The 22328-nt window shown below is 39.3% G+C and overlaps 12 protein-coding genes across 12 annotated transcripts; 4 read left to right on the forward strand and 8 right to left on the reverse strand.

The window, feature by feature from the left end:
* Positions 1–3278: 3278 nt before the first annotated feature.
* On the forward strand, positions 3279–4914 carry GYP2_1 (GTPase activating protein (GAP); the record flags this gene model as incomplete). Its single annotated transcript, XM_064819798.1, has 6 exons — positions 3279–3377; positions 3433–3634; positions 3700–3841; positions 3898–4071; positions 4137–4253; positions 4314–4914. 6 exons carry the CDS (start codon positions 3279–3281, stop codon positions 4912–4914), a joined length of 1335 nt encoding a protein of 444 aa, XP_064683718.1.
* Positions 4915–4978: 64 nt separating this feature from the next.
* On the reverse strand, positions 4979–6118 carry GYP2_2 (GTPase activating protein (GAP); the record flags this gene model as incomplete). The annotated part of the gene is made up of 6 exons (XM_064819799.1): positions 4979–5086; positions 5145–5513; positions 5569–5651; positions 5712–5795; positions 5857–5946; positions 6004–6118. The coding sequence occupies 6 exons, from the start codon at positions 6116–6118 to the stop codon at positions 4979–4981; spliced, it is 849 nt and encodes a 282-aa protein (XP_064683719.1).
* Positions 6119–6342: 224 nt separating this feature from the next.
* On the forward strand, positions 6343–7123 carry ATC70_000382 (uncharacterized protein; the record flags this gene model as incomplete). Its single annotated transcript, XM_064819800.1, has 5 exons — positions 6343–6433; positions 6489–6591; positions 6648–6756; positions 6818–6840; positions 6898–7123. 5 exons carry the CDS (start codon positions 6343–6345, stop codon positions 7121–7123), a joined length of 552 nt encoding a protein of 183 aa, XP_064683720.1.
* A 132-nt stretch (positions 7124–7255) lies between these two features.
* ATC70_000383 (uncharacterized protein) lies at positions 7256–8709 on the reverse strand (the record flags this gene model as incomplete). Its single annotated transcript, XM_064819801.1, has 8 exons — positions 7256–7431; positions 7493–7708; positions 7774–7891; positions 7956–8026; positions 8085–8250; positions 8318–8367; positions 8431–8521; positions 8587–8709. The coding sequence occupies 8 exons, from the start codon at positions 8707–8709 to the stop codon at positions 7256–7258; spliced, it is 1011 nt and encodes a 336-aa protein (XP_064683721.1).
* A 2135-nt stretch (positions 8710–10844) lies between these two features.
* Positions 10845–12302, reverse strand: ATC70_000384 (Phosphatidylglycerol/phosphatidylinositol transfer protein; the record flags this gene model as incomplete). The annotated part of the gene is made up of 4 exons (XM_064819802.1): positions 10845–11376; positions 11432–11691; positions 11746–12168; positions 12219–12302. 4 exons carry the CDS (start codon positions 12300–12302, stop codon positions 10845–10847), a joined length of 1299 nt encoding a protein of 432 aa, XP_064683722.1.
* Positions 12303–12333: 31 nt separating this feature from the next.
* RPL19B_1 (60S ribosomal protein L19B) lies at positions 12334–15092 on the reverse strand (the record flags this gene model as incomplete). The annotated part of the gene is made up of 10 exons (XM_064819803.1): positions 12334–12421; positions 12479–12775; positions 12828–13179; positions 13239–13483; positions 13536–14110; positions 14182–14390; positions 14448–14549; positions 14605–14694; positions 14745–14863; positions 14929–15092. The coding sequence occupies 10 exons, from the start codon at positions 15090–15092 to the stop codon at positions 12334–12336; spliced, it is 2241 nt and encodes a 746-aa protein (XP_064683723.1).
* A 387-nt stretch (positions 15093–15479) lies between these two features.
* Positions 15480–15890, reverse strand: ATC70_000386 (uncharacterized protein; the record flags this gene model as incomplete). The annotated part of the gene is made up of 1 exon (XM_064819804.1): positions 15480–15890. One exon carries the CDS (start codon positions 15888–15890, stop codon positions 15480–15482), a length of 411 nt encoding a protein of 136 aa, XP_064683724.1.
* Positions 15891–16108: 218 nt separating this feature from the next.
* BOS1 (protein transport protein bos1) lies at positions 16109–16670 on the forward strand (the record flags this gene model as incomplete). The annotated part of the gene is made up of 3 exons (XM_064819805.1): positions 16109–16176; positions 16229–16408; positions 16490–16670. 3 exons carry the CDS (start codon positions 16109–16111, stop codon positions 16668–16670), a joined length of 429 nt encoding a protein of 142 aa, XP_064683725.1.
* Positions 16671–16831: 161 nt separating this feature from the next.
* On the reverse strand, positions 16832–17480 carry ATC70_000388 (uncharacterized protein; the record flags this gene model as incomplete). Its single annotated transcript, XM_064819806.1, has 3 exons — positions 16832–16941; positions 17007–17165; positions 17237–17480. The coding sequence occupies 3 exons, from the start codon at positions 17478–17480 to the stop codon at positions 16832–16834; spliced, it is 513 nt and encodes a 170-aa protein (XP_064683726.1).
* An 859-nt stretch (positions 17481–18339) lies between these two features.
* Positions 18340–19192, reverse strand: ATC70_000389 (uncharacterized protein; the record flags this gene model as incomplete). Its single annotated transcript, XM_064819807.1, has 4 exons — positions 18340–18785; positions 18849–18958; positions 19022–19035; positions 19175–19192. 4 exons carry the CDS (start codon positions 19190–19192, stop codon positions 18340–18342), a joined length of 588 nt encoding a protein of 195 aa, XP_064683727.1.
* A 589-nt stretch (positions 19193–19781) lies between these two features.
* On the forward strand, positions 19782–20123 carry ATC70_000390 (uncharacterized protein; the record flags this gene model as incomplete). The annotated part of the gene is made up of 1 exon (XM_064819808.1): positions 19782–20123. The coding sequence occupies one exon, from the start codon at positions 19782–19784 to the stop codon at positions 20121–20123; it is 342 nt and encodes a 113-aa protein (XP_064683728.1).
* A 5-nt stretch (positions 20124–20128) lies between these two features.
* On the reverse strand, positions 20129–21080 carry cyp8 (cyclophilin peptidyl-prolyl cis-trans isomerase Cyp8; the record flags this gene model as incomplete). The annotated part of the gene is made up of 6 exons (XM_064819809.1): positions 20129–20290; positions 20363–20512; positions 20568–20703; positions 20772–20874; positions 20928–20966; positions 21020–21080. The coding sequence occupies 6 exons, from the start codon at positions 21078–21080 to the stop codon at positions 20129–20131; spliced, it is 651 nt and encodes a 216-aa protein (XP_064683729.1).
* Positions 21081–22328: the final 1248 nt, after the last annotated feature.

A 22328-nucleotide genomic window follows, 5' to 3' on the forward strand; every position in this document is an offset into this window, starting at 1 on the left:
GCAAACATCTATCCAAGCGGAAGACACCGGAGGGAAACCTGACGTTAATTGCTGTGAGGCCATGGTCGACGCCTTAGCTAGAAGGGACGAGGCTATCTTAAAGGTGAATTGTATCAACTAACCAAAAGAAATGGCAACAAGAAGGACCCAAGAGTCAAAACAAAAGGTCATTGTTGCTAAGGTAGCCCACTTTGATGATAGAATAAAGCCAAGAAACTAAGAGTTGTTTCAAAAGCAATATCCGCTTTTTTTTTTTATATATGAAATACAACTTTGGTATTCGTCTGAGGTGCATTTACATCTATATCAAATGCTGAAGAAGCTTTGTCTCTGAAGCTCTTTGAACAAGGAAAGTCCCTCTTAATTTCTATCAAGTGATGTTTTAGCGTTTATGTTTAATGGAGTGTACCTTTTCTTTCAGCTGAGAATGCATACTATAGGGCCTCAAAGTAACTTGATATTACAGCCTCTTTGCAAAAACAAAATGGCTGCAGGAGCCAAAGGAAATTATTGGACAGCTAATGTCTTTTGCAGCAACGGTTTACAGCTGTGTCGTGCAGTCTAGCCAACTTCTTCGAGTGATGAAATTCATTTAAAAATCTGTTAATTACAAGTAAGTACGAGTGATATATAGATAGTTTAGGTGTTGAAAAGCATTGTATTGAAACCGCTTCTAGATTGATTATACAATACTTGGTTGTGGTTTGGCAAAGGGACATAGATGTTGTCGTGCAGCGCATTTCGGATGAGGCTGACCTTTTGACACAAGATATATAGGATTTGACACAGTAATAGCTTCAAGGCTTGAAACGATAGGTTCTTTTTGGGTCTACGTACTGAGCGGTGCTACAGGTGAAGTAGTAATGCAGGTTCAGGGCATACTCTCCTTAAAAAACCTTTAGAATATATAAAACTAGGCCTACCTAAACGCAAACTGTAAATAATAGGCTATTGATAGTATTACCATTTGAAGTATATCTTTATCTTCCACACTATTGTGTGGCTATTATAACGATATTTTGGACTTTTGGAAAAATCTCCTGCTTAAATTAAATAAAGATGATAGAATACAGAGTTTGAGCAAATTTATGAAGGGAACGTACACCTGGTACTTAAAGCTCTTATATCATAATGGATATAACGTAGAGTTATCAAATGGTCTCTGTTTTGTGCGAATCCAGTGAATATTTGTCGAGATATGGTCAAAAAAGAGTATCATGCAAAGTCATCGATTTTTCTTCGAAATCTGCCTGTGATATCAAACGAAAAATCTGGGGACGATTTTTTGGCCAGGACAAGATTATCGATATCTCATGATAGAGTTATGCCAGAGTTTCAAGCAATAGCTCATTCGACAGGAAATTCTTTGGCCTACAATGTTTAGTAATGATTAACAAAATGTTTTGATGACAGATACTGATTAATCGTTAGAGAACAGTGAAAAAGTTGCAAAAAATATCCCATCAAAAATCAGTTGAGCAATGTACACCAGACACTTGATATAAATACCATTGTATTCTCCTTTGAATTCTCTACAAGTTTTATATAAGTTTGAAGGGGTGTTTACTATCAAGAAACGCGTAACTTTAAGGTCGATAGATTTTGGAATCCCATGGATCATCGTTCAGAACAATAGAAATTGAATCTCCGTTGAGCTTTCGCATGTGTACACCACACATGTATGCATTTGACCAAACATTTTAAAAATTGGAGCGTACGCAAAGGGCCATATTAACTTATTATTTTCAAGAATAATAATTTTTCCAATTTAAACTATGTATATTCCTCCGCTTAAAATAGCATCTCAATGTTGGTTATCTCTAGAATTAAGCATTTCCAATACCAGGTTTTCATCTAGAAGTTGATCCAATATCATTATTCTACAATATATTTAAGTTTGACGAGATTCTATTTTTTTTTTTTCACCTAATTGAATCTGCCAAAGAATTACACTTTTATTGAGAATGCATCCTTGCGATGCATCTATATACTTTTCATTACGCTACAGTTTACAGCAGGATAATGAAATATAATACAAATAGATTTACTATCTACCCAACAATTGATTTGTAACTCATGATCAGCATGATTTACTCGAAGGACCGAAGAATAGCCCAACACCTTTAGTGTGAGACCTTGCTATGACATTTGATATAGTCATCCCAAAAAAGTTGAGCAAATGCGCCAGCAAGTAACTGCTAAACAAAAGCAATGACTTGGCGCTATTCTGGCGGTTTAAAACTGCCTCTAATGCGAGAAAACATGGTTCAAATGCGTCAAAATATCGCTGATAATCGAGCTTATAATTTCTCATCGAATGAGTATATCATTTAGTACTATCTCAATTTCCTATCGAGAAATCACTCAAAACATAATTTGGCTCGTCGCCAGGACGATAAATTATAAAGAAAATTCAAAAGGTTATGGTCAAGTTGCGTGATAGCCTCTTGCTCAATGAAAATTTGAGATACTCTTTTAAACCAAACTGCAACAACATGTAAAGATACCACGGCGCTACATTTTAGTAGTGCTTTGTAACGCAGGACTGTACGCTTAGCTGCAATGTTTTTTGGTGTGTAAAGCCAATTTCCAGTGCAATCTGAACTATCGAGCTTTCTGATACTAGATTAATGATATAATGCATCTAAAAGAGCTCGCTTATATCTTTAGTTAGCTGGCATTTGTACCTGAATTAATAGAATCTGTAATAAAAAAATGGTGTATATAGTCTATATTCCAAACATCCTCAGCTTTAGTACTTTTCCAGCACATCTTTAAAATTCATGGCGGGCAAGTCTCAATTTGATTACAGATGGTATATCTAACTACTCCTAGAGTTACTCAACGCTAAATCAACAGTTATCAGCATCGAGATTGCATACTCGCCCACGTCAAATATGAAGAAGCCAGCAGATCATCATCGTTCCCCTCTAAATGTTGAAAATCCGCCTCAAACTCAAGATAGATACACAATGCCATTATATGTTGTATCAAACATGTTGCTAAATGATAGTTAACAAGATCCAGAGTACCTACAAGACTGCGTGCTCAACCCCTTGATTATCTAGTCAAAAATAAACATATCACAATCATGTATCCTCAAGAGATGTAGCAAGGCTAATAACGTCACAGCTGGAAAAAAGTCTCGGATCTTGTCTCGAAGTTCAAGTTTCATCATCCCTTTTCCTCATATCTGCAACACAATACACACAAGGCATCTTTCTTTTTCTTCTTTTTATTTTATTTTATTCGACACAAACCATCACATTAAATAAAACATGGCTGACCAAGTACCCGAAGTACCACTCGTTCTTGTATCAAACCCTTATTTAGAGAAGAAGGCGTCCATCATTCGACAAAAGCCTATCCTTTGGGAGGTAGATGAGCGACTGAACGTGTTATCATGGGAGATTCGACTGACTGGTTGTATAGGGTTATGAACGCGCTAGTTTATTGACACATGAACAAGTCGAGCTTATCAAAGCTATCGACAAGAAGCCCTCTCATGTTATTCAAGAAGCCATGAATGAAAAGGGTTCAACTTATGCTTCTCTCATTTTGTACCTTTTGCAAAATTTGTCGAGACCTGATACCATCCAATACGTCTGTTTAATGACGGATGATATTCTTTCTGGTAAGCTGAAATGTGCGTCTTTGGAAGTTTTCTTGTTGACGATAACCCACTGTTTTTATTTATAGCTAGCGATGATAATGCTCGCTATTTCCATGAAATATCCAAAGACGATGCCTCTCTTCCTTTTGCACCTTTCCTCAAAGTACTTGAAGCCGAAGATGAGTTTATGGCCCTTGAAGCATCTAAAGTGTTGACTATCCTCGCTTGGTAAGTAGTCGTAGTTACTGATGAACCTTCAGAATGACCAATACAAAACTCTACAGTTCTGCTCCTTTACCATCTTCAGTGGATCTCTCTGCTTTATTCAACTGGATCACCAAGAAATTGACTGGTTCTATCAGCGATGTTGTTAACTTGGTCATTCAAGAATTAGAGTCATTATTGCGTGTCAACACCTACCGTTTGTCTGTTTGGAACACTCAAAATGCAATCAAGGAGTAAGCTTATTATGTCGCCGCTATACCACACTCGAATCACTCACGTCACTTTCTTTGGCCATTAGGTTGATTCATCGTCTCTACTTGAACAAATCTGCTTCAACACCTCAAATTCAATACCAAATTATCTTTTGCTTATGGCTTCTTACCTTTGAAAAGGACATTGCAGCTCAAATCAACGAGTAAGAAAGGCGTCATATTGCCTGTTACGAGTGGCATAGCATTAACCAATCGTCATATAGAAAATACGATGTGATTCCCTTGTTGGTGGAGATTGCCAAATCGGCTGTCAAAGAAAAGGTGATTCGTGTCTCTGTTGCTACATTGAAGAATTTGGTTGAAAAGGCACCTGCTCAAAACTTGGCTGCCATGTTGGTTACTAAGTTACTACCTTTCACTGAGAATTTGAGCTCTCGCAAGTGGTCAGATGCTGATATTTTGGAGGACATTGATTACATCAAGGAGAGATTACAAGAGGATTTCCAAAGTCTTACTACCTTTGAACAATATGCATCTGAAGTTGAGACGGGTAAGCTGGAGTGGTCTCCTCCTCACAAATCTGACTTGTTTTGGAAGGAAAACGCTAGCAAGCTTGAACAACACAACTATCAATTGCTCCGCGCACTTGCTCGTCTCCTCAGCACATCCACCAGCCCATTGGTTTTATCTATTGCTGCTAGTGATATTGGATACTATGTCAAATACTCATCCAAGACTGGAAAGAACGTTTTGCAAGAAATTGGTGCAAAGCAACGTATTATGGAACTTATGACTCATGAGGATCAAGAAGTCAGATACCAGGCCCTTTTGGCTGTTCAAAAATACATGCACCAAGCATGGTAGTTTTTTTTTTTTTTTTAGTAGATTAAGCATTTTATTAAAAAACCACAGAAAACAAATCGACATTCTATTCACACATCTTTTTATAAATCTTTTTGCTGTCATTGATGTATTTCTGCTGTTTGGCCTCCAATGTGGATAATAACGATTTCAGGGCAGCGTTATTTGTTTCGTACTAAGCAAACAGGAATGTGAGTGAATGATATCATAGCGCCGCTCATTGTGCTTTTTACCTGAAGACCCATCTTTACGAACTGGATGCCTTGGTTATAGTCTCCTGTCTCCAAATAAGCCTGTCCCAATCTATAGTATGCTTTGACACTGGATGAATCTCTATCCAATGCTCTTTTACAGACTTCAATGGCAAAATCATAGTTTTTCAGTTGGAGATAACATGCGGCAATGTTGAGGTTAAGGGCCACAGTCAGAAATCGACATTCTTCCAGTTGCTCAGGCTCACAGTTCCATAAGTCTTTGATGTATTCCCTCGCTTTCTTGTAAGCAAACAGTGCTTCATTCGTTGCTTTTCGTTTGAAAAATTCGTTTCCCTCGGCCTTTTTCTTTTCTGCTGCTTTAATACGTTCTGTAGCTGTGCCTGCAGCCTATATTTGATTGTTTAATGACGCATTACTGGCAAGCATTGATAATGAGCTGTACCTCCCAAGAACCAAGCAGTTCCACCTCAAATCTCAATGTAGCCTTTGGAGGTACGATATATTGACGGCCATCATCACCATAACCTATGGATCAACAACGCATGTCAAGTAGCCAGCACGACAATAAAATGCTCATAAATTTACCATAATCACTTGTACACATAATCTCTGCTTTTTCGCCTACTTTCATGGTAGGAATCACCAGCTCCCAAGCTTCAATGACTTTGCCTACATCATGTCAAATGCAACCATTAACGTCAATGCTTTTGTTGCAGTGTCTGATACATACCTCCCTTGAGGGCAAATGTGAATTCTGATCGACGCCCGCGTGAAGAATCAAACAGCACGTTTGTGTCTGCAATGTATGAATCATAGTGCACTAGTTGTAGACAGTGTGAGTAAGGCGATTCCAGTACGCATTAAAAAAAAAGTGTACCTGTAACTATGTCGTTTTTCTCTGGTATTTTGCCAACGCCAGCTTTGATAATTCGTTTGGTTACATGTCCATCTTTGGTGATTTTGATTAAATCTGTGTCTTTATCGGTAACCATGATGTAGATGACAAGGAAAGGCTATAGAGAGAGAGAGAGAGAGAGAAAGAGGGACTGATATAAAGAATTTGTAGAATTGTCAATCAAAATGTGTGACATTTTCTTGGTGTTGTGTATCTAGTTACATTTGATAAATTGGCGCCCCAAATGGGATCAATGCTGACCTTTATAGTGCAAGTCGGGGAATCTCATTGTTCGTTCTCTTTTTCTTACTTATTTTAATCATGCAAGCACACGACCACGTTGTGAAAGATCTCAACGAAGAGTTCAAGAAAGTAGACAGAGCATTTGAGTCGAGTGAAGTCAGGGTATTTGGTAGGCCCAGTTGGATGAGAGCCAAGATGTAATATACTGATCTCGAGTGACATAGGCAAAAATACAGGCCAGATATTCAAAGAGTTGGATGTGATAAGAAGAAAGCAACTGGACATAGCGAGCGAGCATGTATCATTAGAGAAAATTCAAGATATACCGTAAGTTGGATGACGGCTGTATTGTGGATCATCGATTGACAGGTTCAATGCATTAGCAACTCTACAGCTACAGCCACTGCTCAGCTAAAGAAACCAAATCAAGACAACCAATTCCTAAGGAGTTTTGAAAGAAAGGAGGTTTTGTTGAAATCAATGATGCGAAAGGTAAATAAAAACTATCTAATGCTATATAGATATGCACGCACTGACGTTTTTGTTATGGTAGCTGGACGATTTGACCCAGTCCATGTAAGCATCCACTTGCATTCATGAAGTCATTCATTCTTATCGCAATACTTGCATTAGGGACACATTCAAAAAGATTTCCGAATCAGATTGTAGTGGGCTTGATACGTTGATCACATCAGGAAGCGATAGCAGCGACGAGGATGGCATTGATCAGGGACACACATCAAAGCGGAATCTATTGCATCGTCAGCAGCACAATAAAAAGAAAGACCAACAACAAGGGGACGCATTTTTTACTATGCCAGCGACAAATACAAGCACCAATACCACCTCTATACTGTAGTGAAAAAGAGAGAGAGAGAGAAGAAGAAGAAGAAGAATAGGTCAAGATTTATTATTAAATTTATAATATACACATAAAAAAATATACAACTATTAGAAAAGAATCAAATTCAAAGACAAGAGCAACACTTTATCAAGGGCGATATGGAGATGGGGCACTATTCGAAGTAGATGTGGTCGTGTGCTCAACATGGTTTACAGTGTGTTTGTATGGTGGCTCCACTCTGGTTGTGGATTTGCTGCTTGATCTGTCAGTTGATGTTGAAGCGGGTGATTGTGGATGTGCAGTGTTGCCTTGAGCGTTGGTATCTATTGAAAGAGCTTGATTAATGGAGTCTGGACGATGAGTCGATAGAGTCAGTATAAGTACATTCACCGTATACAGGATCATCTGGTCCAACAGCTGCAGTTTCTGTCACTCCATCTCCTCTGTGGCCACCGTGTCCGGATTCAAGATCATTTGTAGGATTCTCATGAGTGAACAAATCAGAGGGGCTGCTGAATCGTGGTGGGAATGGTTTCTGAGAGTATGTGGCTGCTAAAGAGGGGTAGTATTGTCTATAAGCGAAATAGGCAAACGCGGTGCCTGGATCATGCAGCATGTAATGTGAGCTTATGGACAAAAACGACGTGATCATGTACTCTATTTACCAATAATGCCACCTATGAAAACATCTGTCCAGTGATGACGGTAATCATGTAAACGGGAAATGGAGATCAGCAATGCACCCAAAAATGGAATGCAAAACACAAAACTCTTGTAGGTATGCTACATAATAGAAACACAGGTGAGTATCCACACATGGTGCAAAATGCACGAGCTTCCAACATACTCCTCCTTCGTCGAACAAGTGCATCTTTCCAGCGAGATAGAAGGCTAAATAACCCAAACCAGCAAAAGAAACTAACAGTAGCAGGGTTAAGATTTGACATGATGTAATTTGCTAAAAGAGACACTGTACATGATGCATGTCCACTGGGAAAACTCTTGAAGCCGTCCTTGAATTCGTAAGTGTTATGATCTGCTGTGCAGATGGTATAGTTCAATAAGTGTAAGGGTGGGTTTTCGATGCCAGGTGGTGGCTGACAGCGATCCAGCATATCAGGTCTTGGACGACCCACAGTGATCTGTTCATGTTGCATCGGTGTTACCATGGATGCAGAAATACACACGCACATTGCAAAGCATGCATACCTTAATTATGTCGGTCATCATAATAGTGAGGGAGAGGGCAACAGCAAGACCTAATTGAAACTATGGGTTAGTTGAAGGATTCATTGACATTGAAAGAGATTGAGCGCATTTACCCAATACTCCACTATGAAAATCCAACCAGCTGCGACGAATGCCGAGTGAAATGGCAGCAATAATGAGAATCGGTGCGACAATGGCGATTACCTACGAGACGATTGATATTACTATCTTTCTGCTGTCTATTCACATGTGCATATGTATAGTCTTACCACCAACAACCACACAGGGACGCTTTCATTCACAGTGTATTTATGCATCAATGATGTATCATTAATGGAAAACTCTCTGTGAAAGGGATCAATGAGATCAATACCAAAAAAGATGATGATCATGATGATGACCAACAACCAATCTTTGCCATAGCTTATAAATAAGCGTTTCTTCAGCGAGCTACTAAAATGGACACCCAACATTGAAACTAGGTGAGTATGAGGAGGTGGAAAAAAAAAGAAGACGAAAAAAAGGAAAACAAAGAAGAAAGAAAGAACGCAAGAGTAAAACAAATCGAGGTCTTTATACTATACGAAATGACGTTGTTTTTTTAATATTTGTTTACAGACTTTTTTTTTCCCTTCCGTCGTCCTTTTTATCGACATTTTACCCAAAAAAGGATATTTCATTGCGAGTATGATCGACATGTAAAAATGGGAAAATGCTTGACTTGTTTGTATCATTGTCAAATCATACGGAGAGCCAGGACTTGATACGAAATATTTTCTTCCCAAGAAAACTGTGGAATTGCTAGAACTGCTTGTGAGCCGATTTACGATTTTTGCGTCATGAACTCGTCGAAAATCACTATTTTGTTTGGTTTTTTTTTTTTTGCCCGTACGTCATTGAAGATGAATAGAGAACAAATCAAGAAGTTCTGTTACACAGAATAGTGTGCCAGTTTTTTTTGTGCTGGAAGAGACAGGTATTTATGATTGAATGTCTATGATTTTTGAAATAGTTGAGAGAAGATACATGTATACATGCCACAAGGAGTCGTCTTTGTTTATCATTGCTGTGCTACTAAGGCGCTCCTTTAGGTCTAGAAACGTGCCCTTTATTAATGTGGAAAGTGTTGCTTATAAATTTTAGGGTCAATCCCATTTTTGTAACCTGAATCTATGAAAGTCCACAAATGAAATCCTTTCGATATCTCACGTTTGCATCGCTGTACCGGTAAATTAAACTACATTCCCATCACAGGCACATTCATTTTCCTTGGCAAGCTTGTGTGTAAATTTTCGATATAAAAGTATATCCGCCTTAATGAAATCAGGCATACGCACTTTGATTATTTATAGATTTCAATAGCAATAAGATGTTCAGATCTACGCTGCATGCAGCCATCAACGTCTGTGACATTTGGATTCTAGACAGCCTCCTTTCATCTTTTATATATATATGTATCTTGACATTACATCTACAATTAAACGACATTGCTTATTCACAACGACAGATCACATGTTATTCATATCGTGCCAAATGTTCTATGATACTTCCATGGCTTCAAGACTAAACAATAGTGCACTGTTTACCACTAAAGTGATCAGAATTTAAAGGTACACTGGCTACAATCCATGCTATCTGAAGGCAATGCGTGAAGCCAAAATGTTTGCTTTTAAAATTAGAATATGAGTGTTCTTGCTATGCATAGCAATCTAACAATTCCTGTAGCTTATCCTATATTTAAATTTGGATGCCATTTGATCTAAGCAGCTTGTAGGGCCAACCAGCAGCAGCGCCAACCGCAAAAAATAATTCAAATTCAGTTATTTTTTTTTCCTGTTCAAGATTGGATAGATTTTGTCCTTTTTCGACTTCTTTATATTATTTTGTGAGATTTGACTATATAAATTGTGATGATCACCCTACGCTTCCTAATCCATTCTTGAAGTACTTTTCAAGGCGCTTCCAATGATACTAATTGTAATAAATACTTTGACCGAACTTATTGAGCAATTTAATAAAATTTGAAATGAGGTTTTTAGCGAAAATATCCATATTTTGCATATGAAAACCTCATAAAAGTGGTTTCAGAGGTTGCTTTTGGATCGAGAGAAACATTTTGATCTGATATATACCGTAGTAAAAATCTTCATTTTCAAGGTGAAAAACGCGATCGTTTGATTTTCGATGAAAAGCATGAGGTTACCCCTCATGGTTCTTGGTCGATTTTTGGCCATGTTTTTTGGGTCCTCAAAAAGTTGAGTAAACGTGTCAGGAAGTTACTACTACTCGAGTACAATTGCTTGGCGTCATTCCGGCGGCTCAGAAAGGTCTATATGCCAAGATATGAAGGCTTCAAAGCTTTCAAAGTTGATTATGTTCTGCTTTATATGATGCATTCTGTCGTCTTATCGAATGGTATATCGTGATACATTAGAATACCATGATTGAGAGTAGTAGTAGATAGTCTTTTTTAGCATCATTGTGTAGTTCAAGAGATTATAAAAGTAAATACGAAATAAATAGTTTATTAATCTTCATCTTCATCATCATACTCCTTCAGTAGTCTATCAACCTCCTCTAGCACATCAGGGCTCAGATCTTCCTCTTCCTCTTCATCATCGTCGTCGTCTGACATGTCAGAGTCTCCAATCACATGTTTTTCAGCTGCTCCTTCGGCCTCTGTTGCTGGTGAAGAGCGCTTCTTTTCTGCATCGGTTTTACTAGCGTCTTGCACTTCTGGTTTCTCCTGAGGATGGTCGTTTTTATCTGATACCTTGTTGATCAGGTCCTCTTTGTCTTCAAGTTTGGCATTCTCTATAGAGTCAATTGTAGCTTGCATCTCGGATGATGTCAAAGAGACATCTGTCAATTTTGATTTCAATTGTGGTCGACTCACGCCTGTAGATGAGGCCAATTTAGCGCCTGTTGCGAGTAGATTATCAAATATTTCTCTTCCAAGACTGCGTTGCTGTTCAGTCTCCTTCTCTGATAATTTGAAAGAGTAAGCAAATTCATGGTCAAAGAAGTTCTCCAAAGTTTCATCAGCAAGGACAATCATTCTGCGTAGAATGGTTAGTGTCCTCCTTCACTATGTGATCATAAATAAATACTCACCTCAATGATCCCAGGGACAAATATTGATCGTCTCCTCTAGTCTCAGAGTACTCGAACGCATTATGTAAAAACGTAGATACAGCGTTCAAATGATCTTCATCTTGAATATTTCTGAAAATCCAAAGCAGTGTCTCTGACAGCTGCACCACTTCGTCCTTGTTGAGGTATTCATCCTTGTCCAAATCATGCAAATCAAAGAACAGCTTGATCTGTGTGTTCAGATCGCCCTTGTGGATAGATCCAACTCCGATGATGGCGTCCTGCACAGACAAAGGGTCAATACAAATTGCGAACCCAATGCGAACATATCGTACCTGAAGGCTGAGATGTTGTGTATGGTGTCTGTCAAATACATTGAACAACTGGTGCAAGAAATTTTTTGCCACTTTCAACTGTCTCTGACGATCCAGTTGATAATCTTCTGACTCAATCTTGGCCCAGGAAGCAAGTGACCCTATAAATATTTCAAATGATTTGAGGTCCATTTTGGAATCGCTGCGTTCTGTTGGTTTTTGCTGTTTGTAGTATAACACGTTGTAGAATTTGTCGTAGATGATGCCCAGCTCTGTTTTGTCTAGTCCTGCTGCGTCTTCAATGTTGCGCACAGCTGATCGTTTTGTGAATGATTCAATGCCTGCGACGACCTTTAATTGATGGGTTTGTCGCAGTTCTCTGACCAATTCATCTGTCACACTGCTAAACTCTCGGTATGCCACAAGTAATAATTCATTGAATTTCTAGATAATCCATGTTAGCTTGGCATTTGCAAAAATACGTTGGACCTTACTGTCAAGTTCTTGGCCTTGGGGTTTTCAGAGTTGGGATACAGAGGTTTGTCAAGGTGGTTAAAGTAATTTTTCAATATGTTCATGAATGCACCATCGTCTGTTGCTTGCAAAAGTTCATCTCCATTGATTTTGAGAATAGCTATTGAATGCTAGTGAGATGCATATTCTTTTTGACACATGTGAGAAGCGTTTCTTACCAAGACTATAAAATATGAAGGTTAGAAACATTCATCAGTGCAAGTAAACCCACTGAACTTACCCTATTTGAAACAACACTTTGGGCCCCTCCATGAAAAAGCAATCCAGGACCCTGAATGCAAACAACAAGGGCATAGAATTGATGTATAAACTCAAAAACCATGGCAAACAAGCAACCGACAGCTGAATATCAGTTTCTTTGAAATGAGTATGCAATTTGGGCATCGTTTTCTCCAATAAGTGCTCAAAAATGATTTGATCCAGCAGGGCGCCATACATGGACGTGCTATAATAACCAGGTAGCAAGTCATCACACAAGACGCTTAGAGTAAAGAATGCTTGTTCTTCGCTCATATAACTACAAGGTGGTTTGTTTAGTCGCAGACAACTACAGCAATCCATCTACTTACATGAGAATAGCGGATGTGACAATGTTCATTGCTTGACAATAACCCAGTTCAGGGTCTTTCCAGGAATAAGCGCTGAGCACTCTTCTCAGACTATTGATGCCCTCTGGCTGTTGATAGGCTTTGTACTCAGGCAACGATCTGTTCAAATCCTTCTCAATCTCTTCCAAACTCAATGAATTGCGGTTCTTGTTTTCTTCCAAAATGCGATCGTATAATCCTTGGCTCATGAATCGCTCAAAAATTGCTCCAGAGCAAACTTCCCAAATCTCACCGCGCAATCTGTTCGGCAATCCTACTCGTATCAGCTTGGCGAAACGAGGTGTCTTTGAGATGGTCAAATTGCGTCCATATTCTTTTATAGGATGGGTTAGCCATCCGCATATTTGCAATCAAATTGACTCGAGTACGTACCATTGAAATACTTTTTCCAAAGCTTCATCTTGCTTTTCTCCTTCAACTTTTTGGGGTCACCAGGGAATTCAAACTGCAAGCCCAAACCACCAGGTATTGTGTTCATTTCCTCGTATGTTTTGTCTGAAATCACAGCCTCAGATGCGCATGTGGTCAAAAACTGCTTCATCATTCTCATGTGCTTGATTTGGTTTCTCAAATTGGTAGTCAGTGTAGCTGAAAATTCGTCGTATTCCTTGGAATTACTGTAAAGTGATCAATAGCATGCACTACGGAGCTCATGTATACGCCACTTACACATTCAAATAATAGACGGATTCGGATTGATGCCAATTTACAATCTTGATAGGGAAAGCATCAGGTTTATCTGCTAATTTCTCCACACGACGAACAGTGTATAATGGCATGACAACTTCAAAGTAGCGACCTTGATCTGTGGAATTGAATGTCAGGTACGCCTCTGATAAAGCCAACACACCATTGTAATTTGTCGTCTTTCTCTCGTGATCTTCGCTGGAAGCTACTTCCTCCTCCACAGGGTGAACAACACTAAATGAATGGGTCAAGTGTTCGGTAGGTGGTAGTCTAAATCGAGCTCTGAATCGTTCATCACGTTTTTGGGCTGCAAGATTGGCTTTCAAAGGCTGCATGAGTTGTCTGATCTCAGCAGCAGGTAACGAAGCCATTTTGTTGGATGATACTTCAGAGTCCTTGATGGCATCGATGTCGCTGTCTTTAATATCGATGGATACGTCGCTTCCAGGTGCATGTTCCAAAGCTGTGCTCTTTAACACTCGCTGCATTGCTAGTCCAGTCAATTGGACCAATATGTCGTATACTTCATCTCTCTTGAAGAGATTGGAGAAAAAATGCTATTGAGAAAATAAAAGTTAGTTTAACAGATCATCAGGTCTAATTTTCTCCTTGAATCAAAGCTTCATACCTCACTCTTATCCTTCATCGAAATCTTAATGGCGTCTGAAAACACACCACGCTTGGATCGCTCTTTCTTGATGTCCTGGATGTCCTTGAGTTCCAGCAGCAGTTTAGTCTCATAACCAAGTAAAAATGAGTAGAAAGCAAGGTAATTTTCGCTAATGTAGAGCCATCCCTGGCTGGTGAATCGATTTGTGTGATATGCGCTGGAATAATCTAACAAATCAGGACATGAGTAAAGTAGGGTTCGACATGGCATTCAAATGTGCTTACAATTGACAAGACGTTCAGTAGGAGATACATCAAATGTCTGTCGAAAGCTTCTCGACGCCTTTCTGACCTTCTCGTCTGTTGAAATCTCATCGGTACCAGAATCTACATCAAACGACGATGAGAGCATGAATAAATCATATGTTCAATGTAAAAATACCTCTACGTGTAACAATCGAGTTTATCTTTGTAACAACAAAAGGCTCTGTCTCCTCTTTATCCAAACTATCCAGCAAGGGCAGCAAATTGGCTATTATTTTGTGTCAGTGTCTTTGTGGAGAGGCACTTTGAAACACTCACATTCGATCCAGCCCCATGCTATCTCTGCCCTCTTTTCTGTCTCTGCAGCTGCCACTTGCAAATTGGTGCCGTTTACACGTCGAAACAAGATGCGGTAAGGTGATTGCTTTGTATCCAGACTACACAAGCGTGGTGTGAGCTTAATCCATCAAAGAGAGAGAGAGAGAGATCAAATATAACTTACACATTCTGTAAGGTGCCCAGCACACTTCTCATAAGACCATTTTTCTGTGTCTTTGTTTGCTGTAAAATGAAGTAGTTGTTTTCCTTTAAATTGGTCCAAAAAGTGCTGTTATCCACTTGCGTTGGCAGAGTAAACAACTCGAACGCCAGGCTGGAAGAGGTCATTTTATGTCACGTTGCCTAGAAAAGATGTAGAAATAAAAAAGAGAGAGAGAGAAAAAAGGAAGAGGAAACCATTGTGAAGCTTAATTAAAGTAGCTTCTTGGAGAAAAGGGGTTTGAATCGTGGACGATACACCAACATCCATGATTTCTATATCAGTGCACCAGTCAGACGGCAGTGTAGGCAGGGCTTTAGCAAGACAAGATTATTATAGCTGATTTGTACATGAAAGTGACATGTAATGCGCTTCAGCTGCACCATAGGCAGATCTTAAAGCAAAGCAGCAAACAATAACGAGAGGTGCCGATTTTAAGCAATATTTGCATCGATGATTTTCATGGAATCCTCTTTGAAAATCATATAGTTGGCATATTCAAAACTGTTGGAAAGCTAGGAGAGAACGCATGGATAGATGGTGTTGCCGCTAAGCTTGAGGTTACCTAAATGTCTGATGGCATTTGCATTATAGAATTCAAATTTGACGCTGCCTAATGGGATATCTTTGGATTGCGGTATAATGGTCCAAGACTTAAGAGCTTCTCCAATATCATCATCCTCTTTCAATGGTTTTTCCAAGGATTGTTCAGGATAGATTTGCTCGACTATTTCCTCAGCAAATCGTTGATGAATGTGTTTATAAAGCGCCATGTAACTGTAGAGCAAAGCATTCATGACCATTTCCCAAGCACCACCCTTTTGATGCTTAAATTTTGCGTACGAATGCTTGATTCTCTTCTGCCTGTTCCGTAATAAGAAGTGTAGATCTTCTGTAGAAGCGTCATGGCAATGCGAGAGCGTCATTGTCTTGACTTGTCAACACTTGACCACAAATTCCAGCAACTCCTCGACATCAAACGCTGTCGAGTATAGTCATATACCACTGCCCAGTGCACTACCTGATCTAGGATTCATACTAACCGCAGCCCAGAATGGATGGGTTTGAACTGCAAAAAGCATATAAAAATGCTGGAAATGCCATGAAAACTTTTTTTATACCTGTTCATTCTACATTAGTCATCATGTCAGATAATAAAGTACTTCCTCCTCCCAATCAAGACCTTGAATCCTTGTGCTATTTAGAGACCATGTAACTTGCAACAGCTTGAACTGTAAGAAGGATGACTGACATTTGGCTGTAGGTTTGCCGAGCATGGATTTGATGATGGATTTAGAGATGGCGAGCAATCTGGAGAATTGGAAGGTCGCATTTTCGGCTGCGAAAAGGCATTTGATCTGGGCAAGGAAATTGGATTCTATTCTGGATGTGTTGATATGTGGACCCAATTGGCAGCACAACATCCTGACACTGTGCCTCAAAAGTATAGTTTCATTTGACATTTGCAAGTGATCGATGACTTATGCTATTTTTTTTTTTTTTTTTTTTTTTTTGCTTTCATTAGAGCCATGAAACAAATTGAAGGCCTCAAGAAGCTGGTTGATGAATTTCCTACGTTCAATGACCACGATGCTGATTTGTTTGCATTGAAGGATAAAATGAAGAACAAGCTTCGAGTCATCAGCTCTTTGTTGGGTGTCAATCAAAAGTACACCATGACAGAGAAGCCCAAAATGACCTACTAAAAAGAGGGTGCCGCCAATCTCTCTTTTATCATATACCCTTTCGTTGTGTATTATTATTCCATCATCATGTTGACGGATAAATGAAAAGGGGTTCAAGCCAATTTGTTCTGTAAACCTCTGTTGATGGGGTAAAATAGACAAGAAATAAAATTATCAGGCATTTATTGCAATTTAAAGTTGAGGTGGATACAGGTTACAGTGTTGCCGTCTTGATCTGATATGCGGATGTTACCATCAAGTGGTAATTTGGGTAGCTCTTTCGGAATCCAAGCTAAAAGAAACGTAGCCAAAATGAGCCTTTTTGATCATGTTGGTAACACTTGTATAATCGCTTACCAGTAGCATCTAAATTTAAATCACCAGCTTGAAGAGGACAATCTTTATGGCCCATGACATCAGAACCGAGCACACTGCAGAGATCAAGCTGTTTCTTAATCTTGATCATGCCCATGATACTAAGGTCAATGTCCACTTTACCGCTTGAGACATCTTTTACTGTCGATATACACAAAACAAACTGGATAAATAATGCTGTTTATGTTTGTTTCTAGTGGCATGCTACTTACGCAGGTTGCCATGGACTTGAACATGAATATCCTCTCCAGTTTTGGGTTGTTCGGGCGATATGAATACACCATCCTTGTAGCCAATGAGTTGATGTGTAGCTGGATTATCGCATAGTGACCAAATATCACCATGATCGTCAGGAGCCATGAAAGACCTCTGTTGCTGTTGTTGTTGAGTTGGTAGTGCTTGCGCTATTAACGCAAATGATGAGATTAAAGTAAGGTATAATGAAGATGCTTTCATATTGTTGTAGCAGATAAGTAAATGGGAAAAGAGAGAAAATATGAAAGCACCAACGCTCTCCCATGATGATTCTCGGAGAAACCATCAAAATGAGTTGATTGGTTATCTCACAATGCAAATCAGGGCATTTCGTCAGTCTTTCCAAATGGAAGAGCCCTTCCAAACTGTGCTCAGAAGCATACCAATGGATCTTTGAGTATGACATACTAGCCTCTAGAATCAAGCATTTTCTAGCAATACATGAATAGCTGCCTTGAATGTGACATTTGTCTACATTGTTGCAAGTAGAAATCTTGCCCATGATGCTCATCATCCTGATTGAACACTCACATCAGCCTTTTATTGCAATCGACATCGCTTACAGTCCAAGTGTTTCAATGAACTATCATACACTGTTTGAATGTGAGTAGGTTACAACATGAATTCATGCATATTGCACAATGAAGGCCACTGAGCCGGGCAATGTTGCTCATCAAATTTGAACAAATGTATATGCTACAGGCAGGCTTGCCAAAGGTAATGCAAGAGCCGTATATTTTAGAATGATTCAGCTGCTGGAATGGACTGACATATAATGGTCCAAATGATCCAATGCCTGCATTAAACGCAGTTCATGATATTGCATTTGAGCAAATCACATACTACGACGCAGTAAGCATGACATCCAATGATCCAGCTTTACTACATAAATGTCTGATTCCTCCAGTAACATACTCAAGACTCGATGGTCCTCTCAATACACATCACACACATATTGCTCATCTACCCCCTTCTCCAAATCAAATCAATGTAACAAAAAGCAACCTTTTTGGAGCATCATTTATCAAGTTTTAATAAAGACTTGAGGTTAACGAGTAACTTATTGACGAGCTTCGAGCTTCTCAGCCTTCTTGTTGGCACGACGTTCACGGAGAGCCTTGTTCTTAGCACGGAGAACATCAGCTTGTTCAGCAAGAGTCTTGGCACGGACCTTCTCAGCCTTGGCCTTGTGGATGTGTTCCATCAAGACACGCTTGTTCTTGAAACCGTTACCCTTGGACTTGAGGTAAAGGTGGTGATACAAGTGCTTGTCGATCTTACCAGCTTCTCTGTACTTGGCAAGGAGACGACGGAGGACACGCATACGGCGCATCCAGATAACCTGGCTACGCATACGAGCATCGGCAGTACCCTTTCTCTTACCGTGACCCATGTGGCGACCGTTACGCTTAGCAGCAGCACGTTCGAGAACACGGAAACGAGATTGAGAGATCTCGGGCTTGCGGATGATAAGACCATCCTTGACGAGCTTACGGATGTTAGCACCTGTGGTCATGCATTTAGTATGTCAAGCGATTCAGAAAGTATGTAGCGTTTAGAGAGACTTACGAGAGTTGGCATTGGAGATCTCATTGACCTCATTGGGGTCGAGCCAGATCTTTCTTTGACCACACTTGAGGACGGAGGCAGCGAGACGCTTTTGGACAAGCAAACTGACCCTATAAGTAAATGTCGTCAATCATTCCATCCACAATGCTTTGAATCCTTCATGGCTACATTACATTTTAAAAATCGACTAAAGCGAAAAAGAGGAGGCTACATCATATTTCCCTTGAAAGCACTATTATTAAAAAAATTTTGTCTGCGAATCGATAAGCCACCGCTGCGGTTATGTGGGTCAACTTGCTTTGGATGGTCTTTCAAGGAGCGATTACAAGATCCATGGGCGTCATTGCCAGAAAAAAAAGGGGTAAAGTTGATGCTGGATCAACCACAGTAACGCTATGGGATGTCGAGTTGTTTAGGCACTTTTTATCTGTATGAATCATTAGCATCTGTGATACTGGATGTAGTTCAAATGTTTAACAAAAAGTACAGCCAAGTTCAAACATTCAAGTTGGAAATGCCAAATGTCCGCTTGCAAATTCCTCAACTCTGGATACAGGCAGCAAAAAAAGTAATGCATCATCAGGCTCAAAGACATGCTACAGAGTGTATACATTACTATCATCCCAGGATACAGCAAATCCAATCACATCTGCCATTCAGAGCGCTTAAGCATACATTGGATACCTTGATTTCATGTTAAAATGTTGCCAGTGAGCCCCGTGAAAACAAAAAGGGAAGCATGACATCTCACACGAATTTGAGGATATCAAATGATGCATTTGTATAAACTTGCAGTGAGTGGTACTTGAAATAAAAAAAGTTGACAAAGTGAAATGAATGACCTTGTGGGCATTCATTCCTCTCTTTTTTTTCCCCACTATCGAATTACTTGATTTATAACATTGCCTTCACACACAAACAACACCCAACTCAATGAGCAAAGACGTCGTTTTACCTTCAATGAAACTGCTGGATCAGGACGTTACATTACCAACATTTGCATATTCTGTCATTGACCACTACCGTCAGACGAACAAGAAGGTGCGTGTGCAGAATGCTCAATGGCTATTCTTCAAGGATAATCGCTGGGTTCCATTAGACATGATCAATCATCAGAAATTAGAAGATACCATCCTCTCTAAAGGTGTGTTTGTGGACATCCGAGACAGCCATTTCCCTCAAGTCTCAAAAGTGCGTGTGTTTCCAGAATTGGATTACCTTAGCTATTTGGGCGTTCGATACAAGATCAGCAAAGTTTTATTACCTGGCATATAGCTCTTTTATCCAATAAAATGCACAATAGCCCATAAACACAATACAGTAATGATCATGCCACCATAAAATATCCATTTGTCTTGTGCTGATCGTCTCTCGATATAACGGATCACATTTTGAGATAACCCCAGATGGTTTGCTGTATCTAAAATCTTCTTTTGTGTTTTCTGTATTCATTGCATTAATACTTGTACCTGCAAAACCAACCAAGCAAATCTCTCTCTCTCTCTCTCTCTCACCTTTAAAATACTATGCTGATCTGTTAAATTCTCTAGTAAGTTTTGTGCTTGGCCAATGAAATCATCCAACTGTGAATCTGTGTTGCGAGCGAATGATTGCTCGCGTAATGCAAATTCGTCTCGAGATAATGGTTGGTATGGGTGTTCAGGCTAATAAGATGACATGAGTCATTGACATGGCTGCTTTCCACTGTATCCCACTTACAACATTAGCTCCTCGGTTAGGTCGTCTTAATAAACTATCTCTACTTTGCTCAAGCTTTTGTGTCTCTTGCTGCTTTTTAGTAGCTTCAAATCGAACTTTCATCTCTTGTAAATCTTGTCGAAACTTGGCAACTCGCCTATTGGACCCAATCCCAACGTTTTTAATTCAATCCAGTGTATTCCAGGATGCTTTTACTCTACTTACGTTAACGCTGTTTCCTTTTTCACAGGTATCAATTCTCTTTTAGCCAAATTGTCATAATCGTCGATGGATCTTTGTAGGGCATTAAACGAGGCTGATATTTGACCTGCAACCACAAGCTTAGTAATGTCTCTGCATGGCGAAGTTGTACTCTGTTACCTTGTAAACCTGCTGAAGCGTCCTGACCTGACTGAAATTCTGTAAACAACCCATTATTAAGCTGTACTTTATGTTGCTTGCAGAGTACGTACTGTCTAGATCTTTTTGAAGGGCATGACTTTGCTTTAAAGCATTATTGTATAAAGAGTTCATCTTTTTTCAATGAACTAAGAATAAAGGAAGAAGCAAAAAAAAAAAAAAGTATAATAAACACTGAAGCTACTCAAATCCTAAATATCATGAAAAGCATGCGCGGACTACAAAACAGTTGCGTTCTCATCAATGTGGTGCACCCAAAAATTGAGGTTCCACATGTTCCTTTGGTAATGGCTACAACTGAACACCTTCGCGCATTTGATAAATATCAAAATTGCTACCTGAATTCTTATTCTATCTTAGATGGCATAATGCTGCTTCTCATGAACCCTACATTAGCAATTCAAGTAAGATAGCGCTGCTCAATTTAAACTTCAGGTTATTAAATGAATGCCATCATGTCCATCAGAACAGTTAGAGACCTGCGAACCCAAAGGCATGCATACAAAAGCCAAGGACTCTATAGACGTTTTTGTATTCTTTGTATTCCAAGTCACTGTATTCAAAGCTACTTTTGAGTTTTGCGTTTATTGTGGCTCAAACGATGAGATTTCAATGACATCCAGCTTCGTAAAGCATCAATGGAGAAGCAAGATGTAGATGTATTTCCAGTTCATATATGATTTTAATCTTTGGGTGTTGTATTTTGATTCTTAGCACTGTTTGTAATATGGCAGAGAAAAGAGTGGCCTAATTCAAAGGAGGATTTATTCAACATTGCACAGCTTTGAATGATCAAAACAAAGACTCAGGCAGCACTCAATAATGTATTTGACCTGTGAATCACTCAACCTGACCTCATTCACGTTGCTATTGTTATGCCAATTGAGCGCAAGTTAACAATTAAGCTTCAATCATGTTGAATGGTACTATTTGCTCTATTCATGGTTTCTGTAATGAATGACAAAATACTATGGCCACTACTACTGTGTAAAGCTAGACATTGTATTATAAGATTGCTGTACTATCGAGCATGATCAGGCATTACATGGAGAACCATGATTAAATACGGAGTATCTGCAGTACCTATATGATTTGAATCTTTGCATGTATATGATAATAAGCTATGGCTTGCGCATGCTGCCTTGCTTGATGAGCACAGCTTCTGCCTGATAGGTTATTAGTGAATTGTTTAGAAGCTTTAGTAGAAACAATATGTCGTCCATATCATAATATTAATTAATTTGTGCATTCTCAAACAAGACAACACAATCAGGTAATTCGTGCGCATCTTTGACATGGGAGTACCGACTAAGGCACATGGCATATAGAATGCACCATCTACAAACCGCATTATCAACGACG

Source organism: Mucor velutinosus (genome assembly GCF_035048745.1).
Source record: "Mucor velutinosus strain NIH1002 chromosome Unknown tig00000041, whole genome shotgun sequence".
NCBI classification, from domain to species: Eukaryota; Fungi; Mucoromycota; class Mucoromycetes; order Mucorales; family Mucoraceae; genus Mucor; species Mucor velutinosus.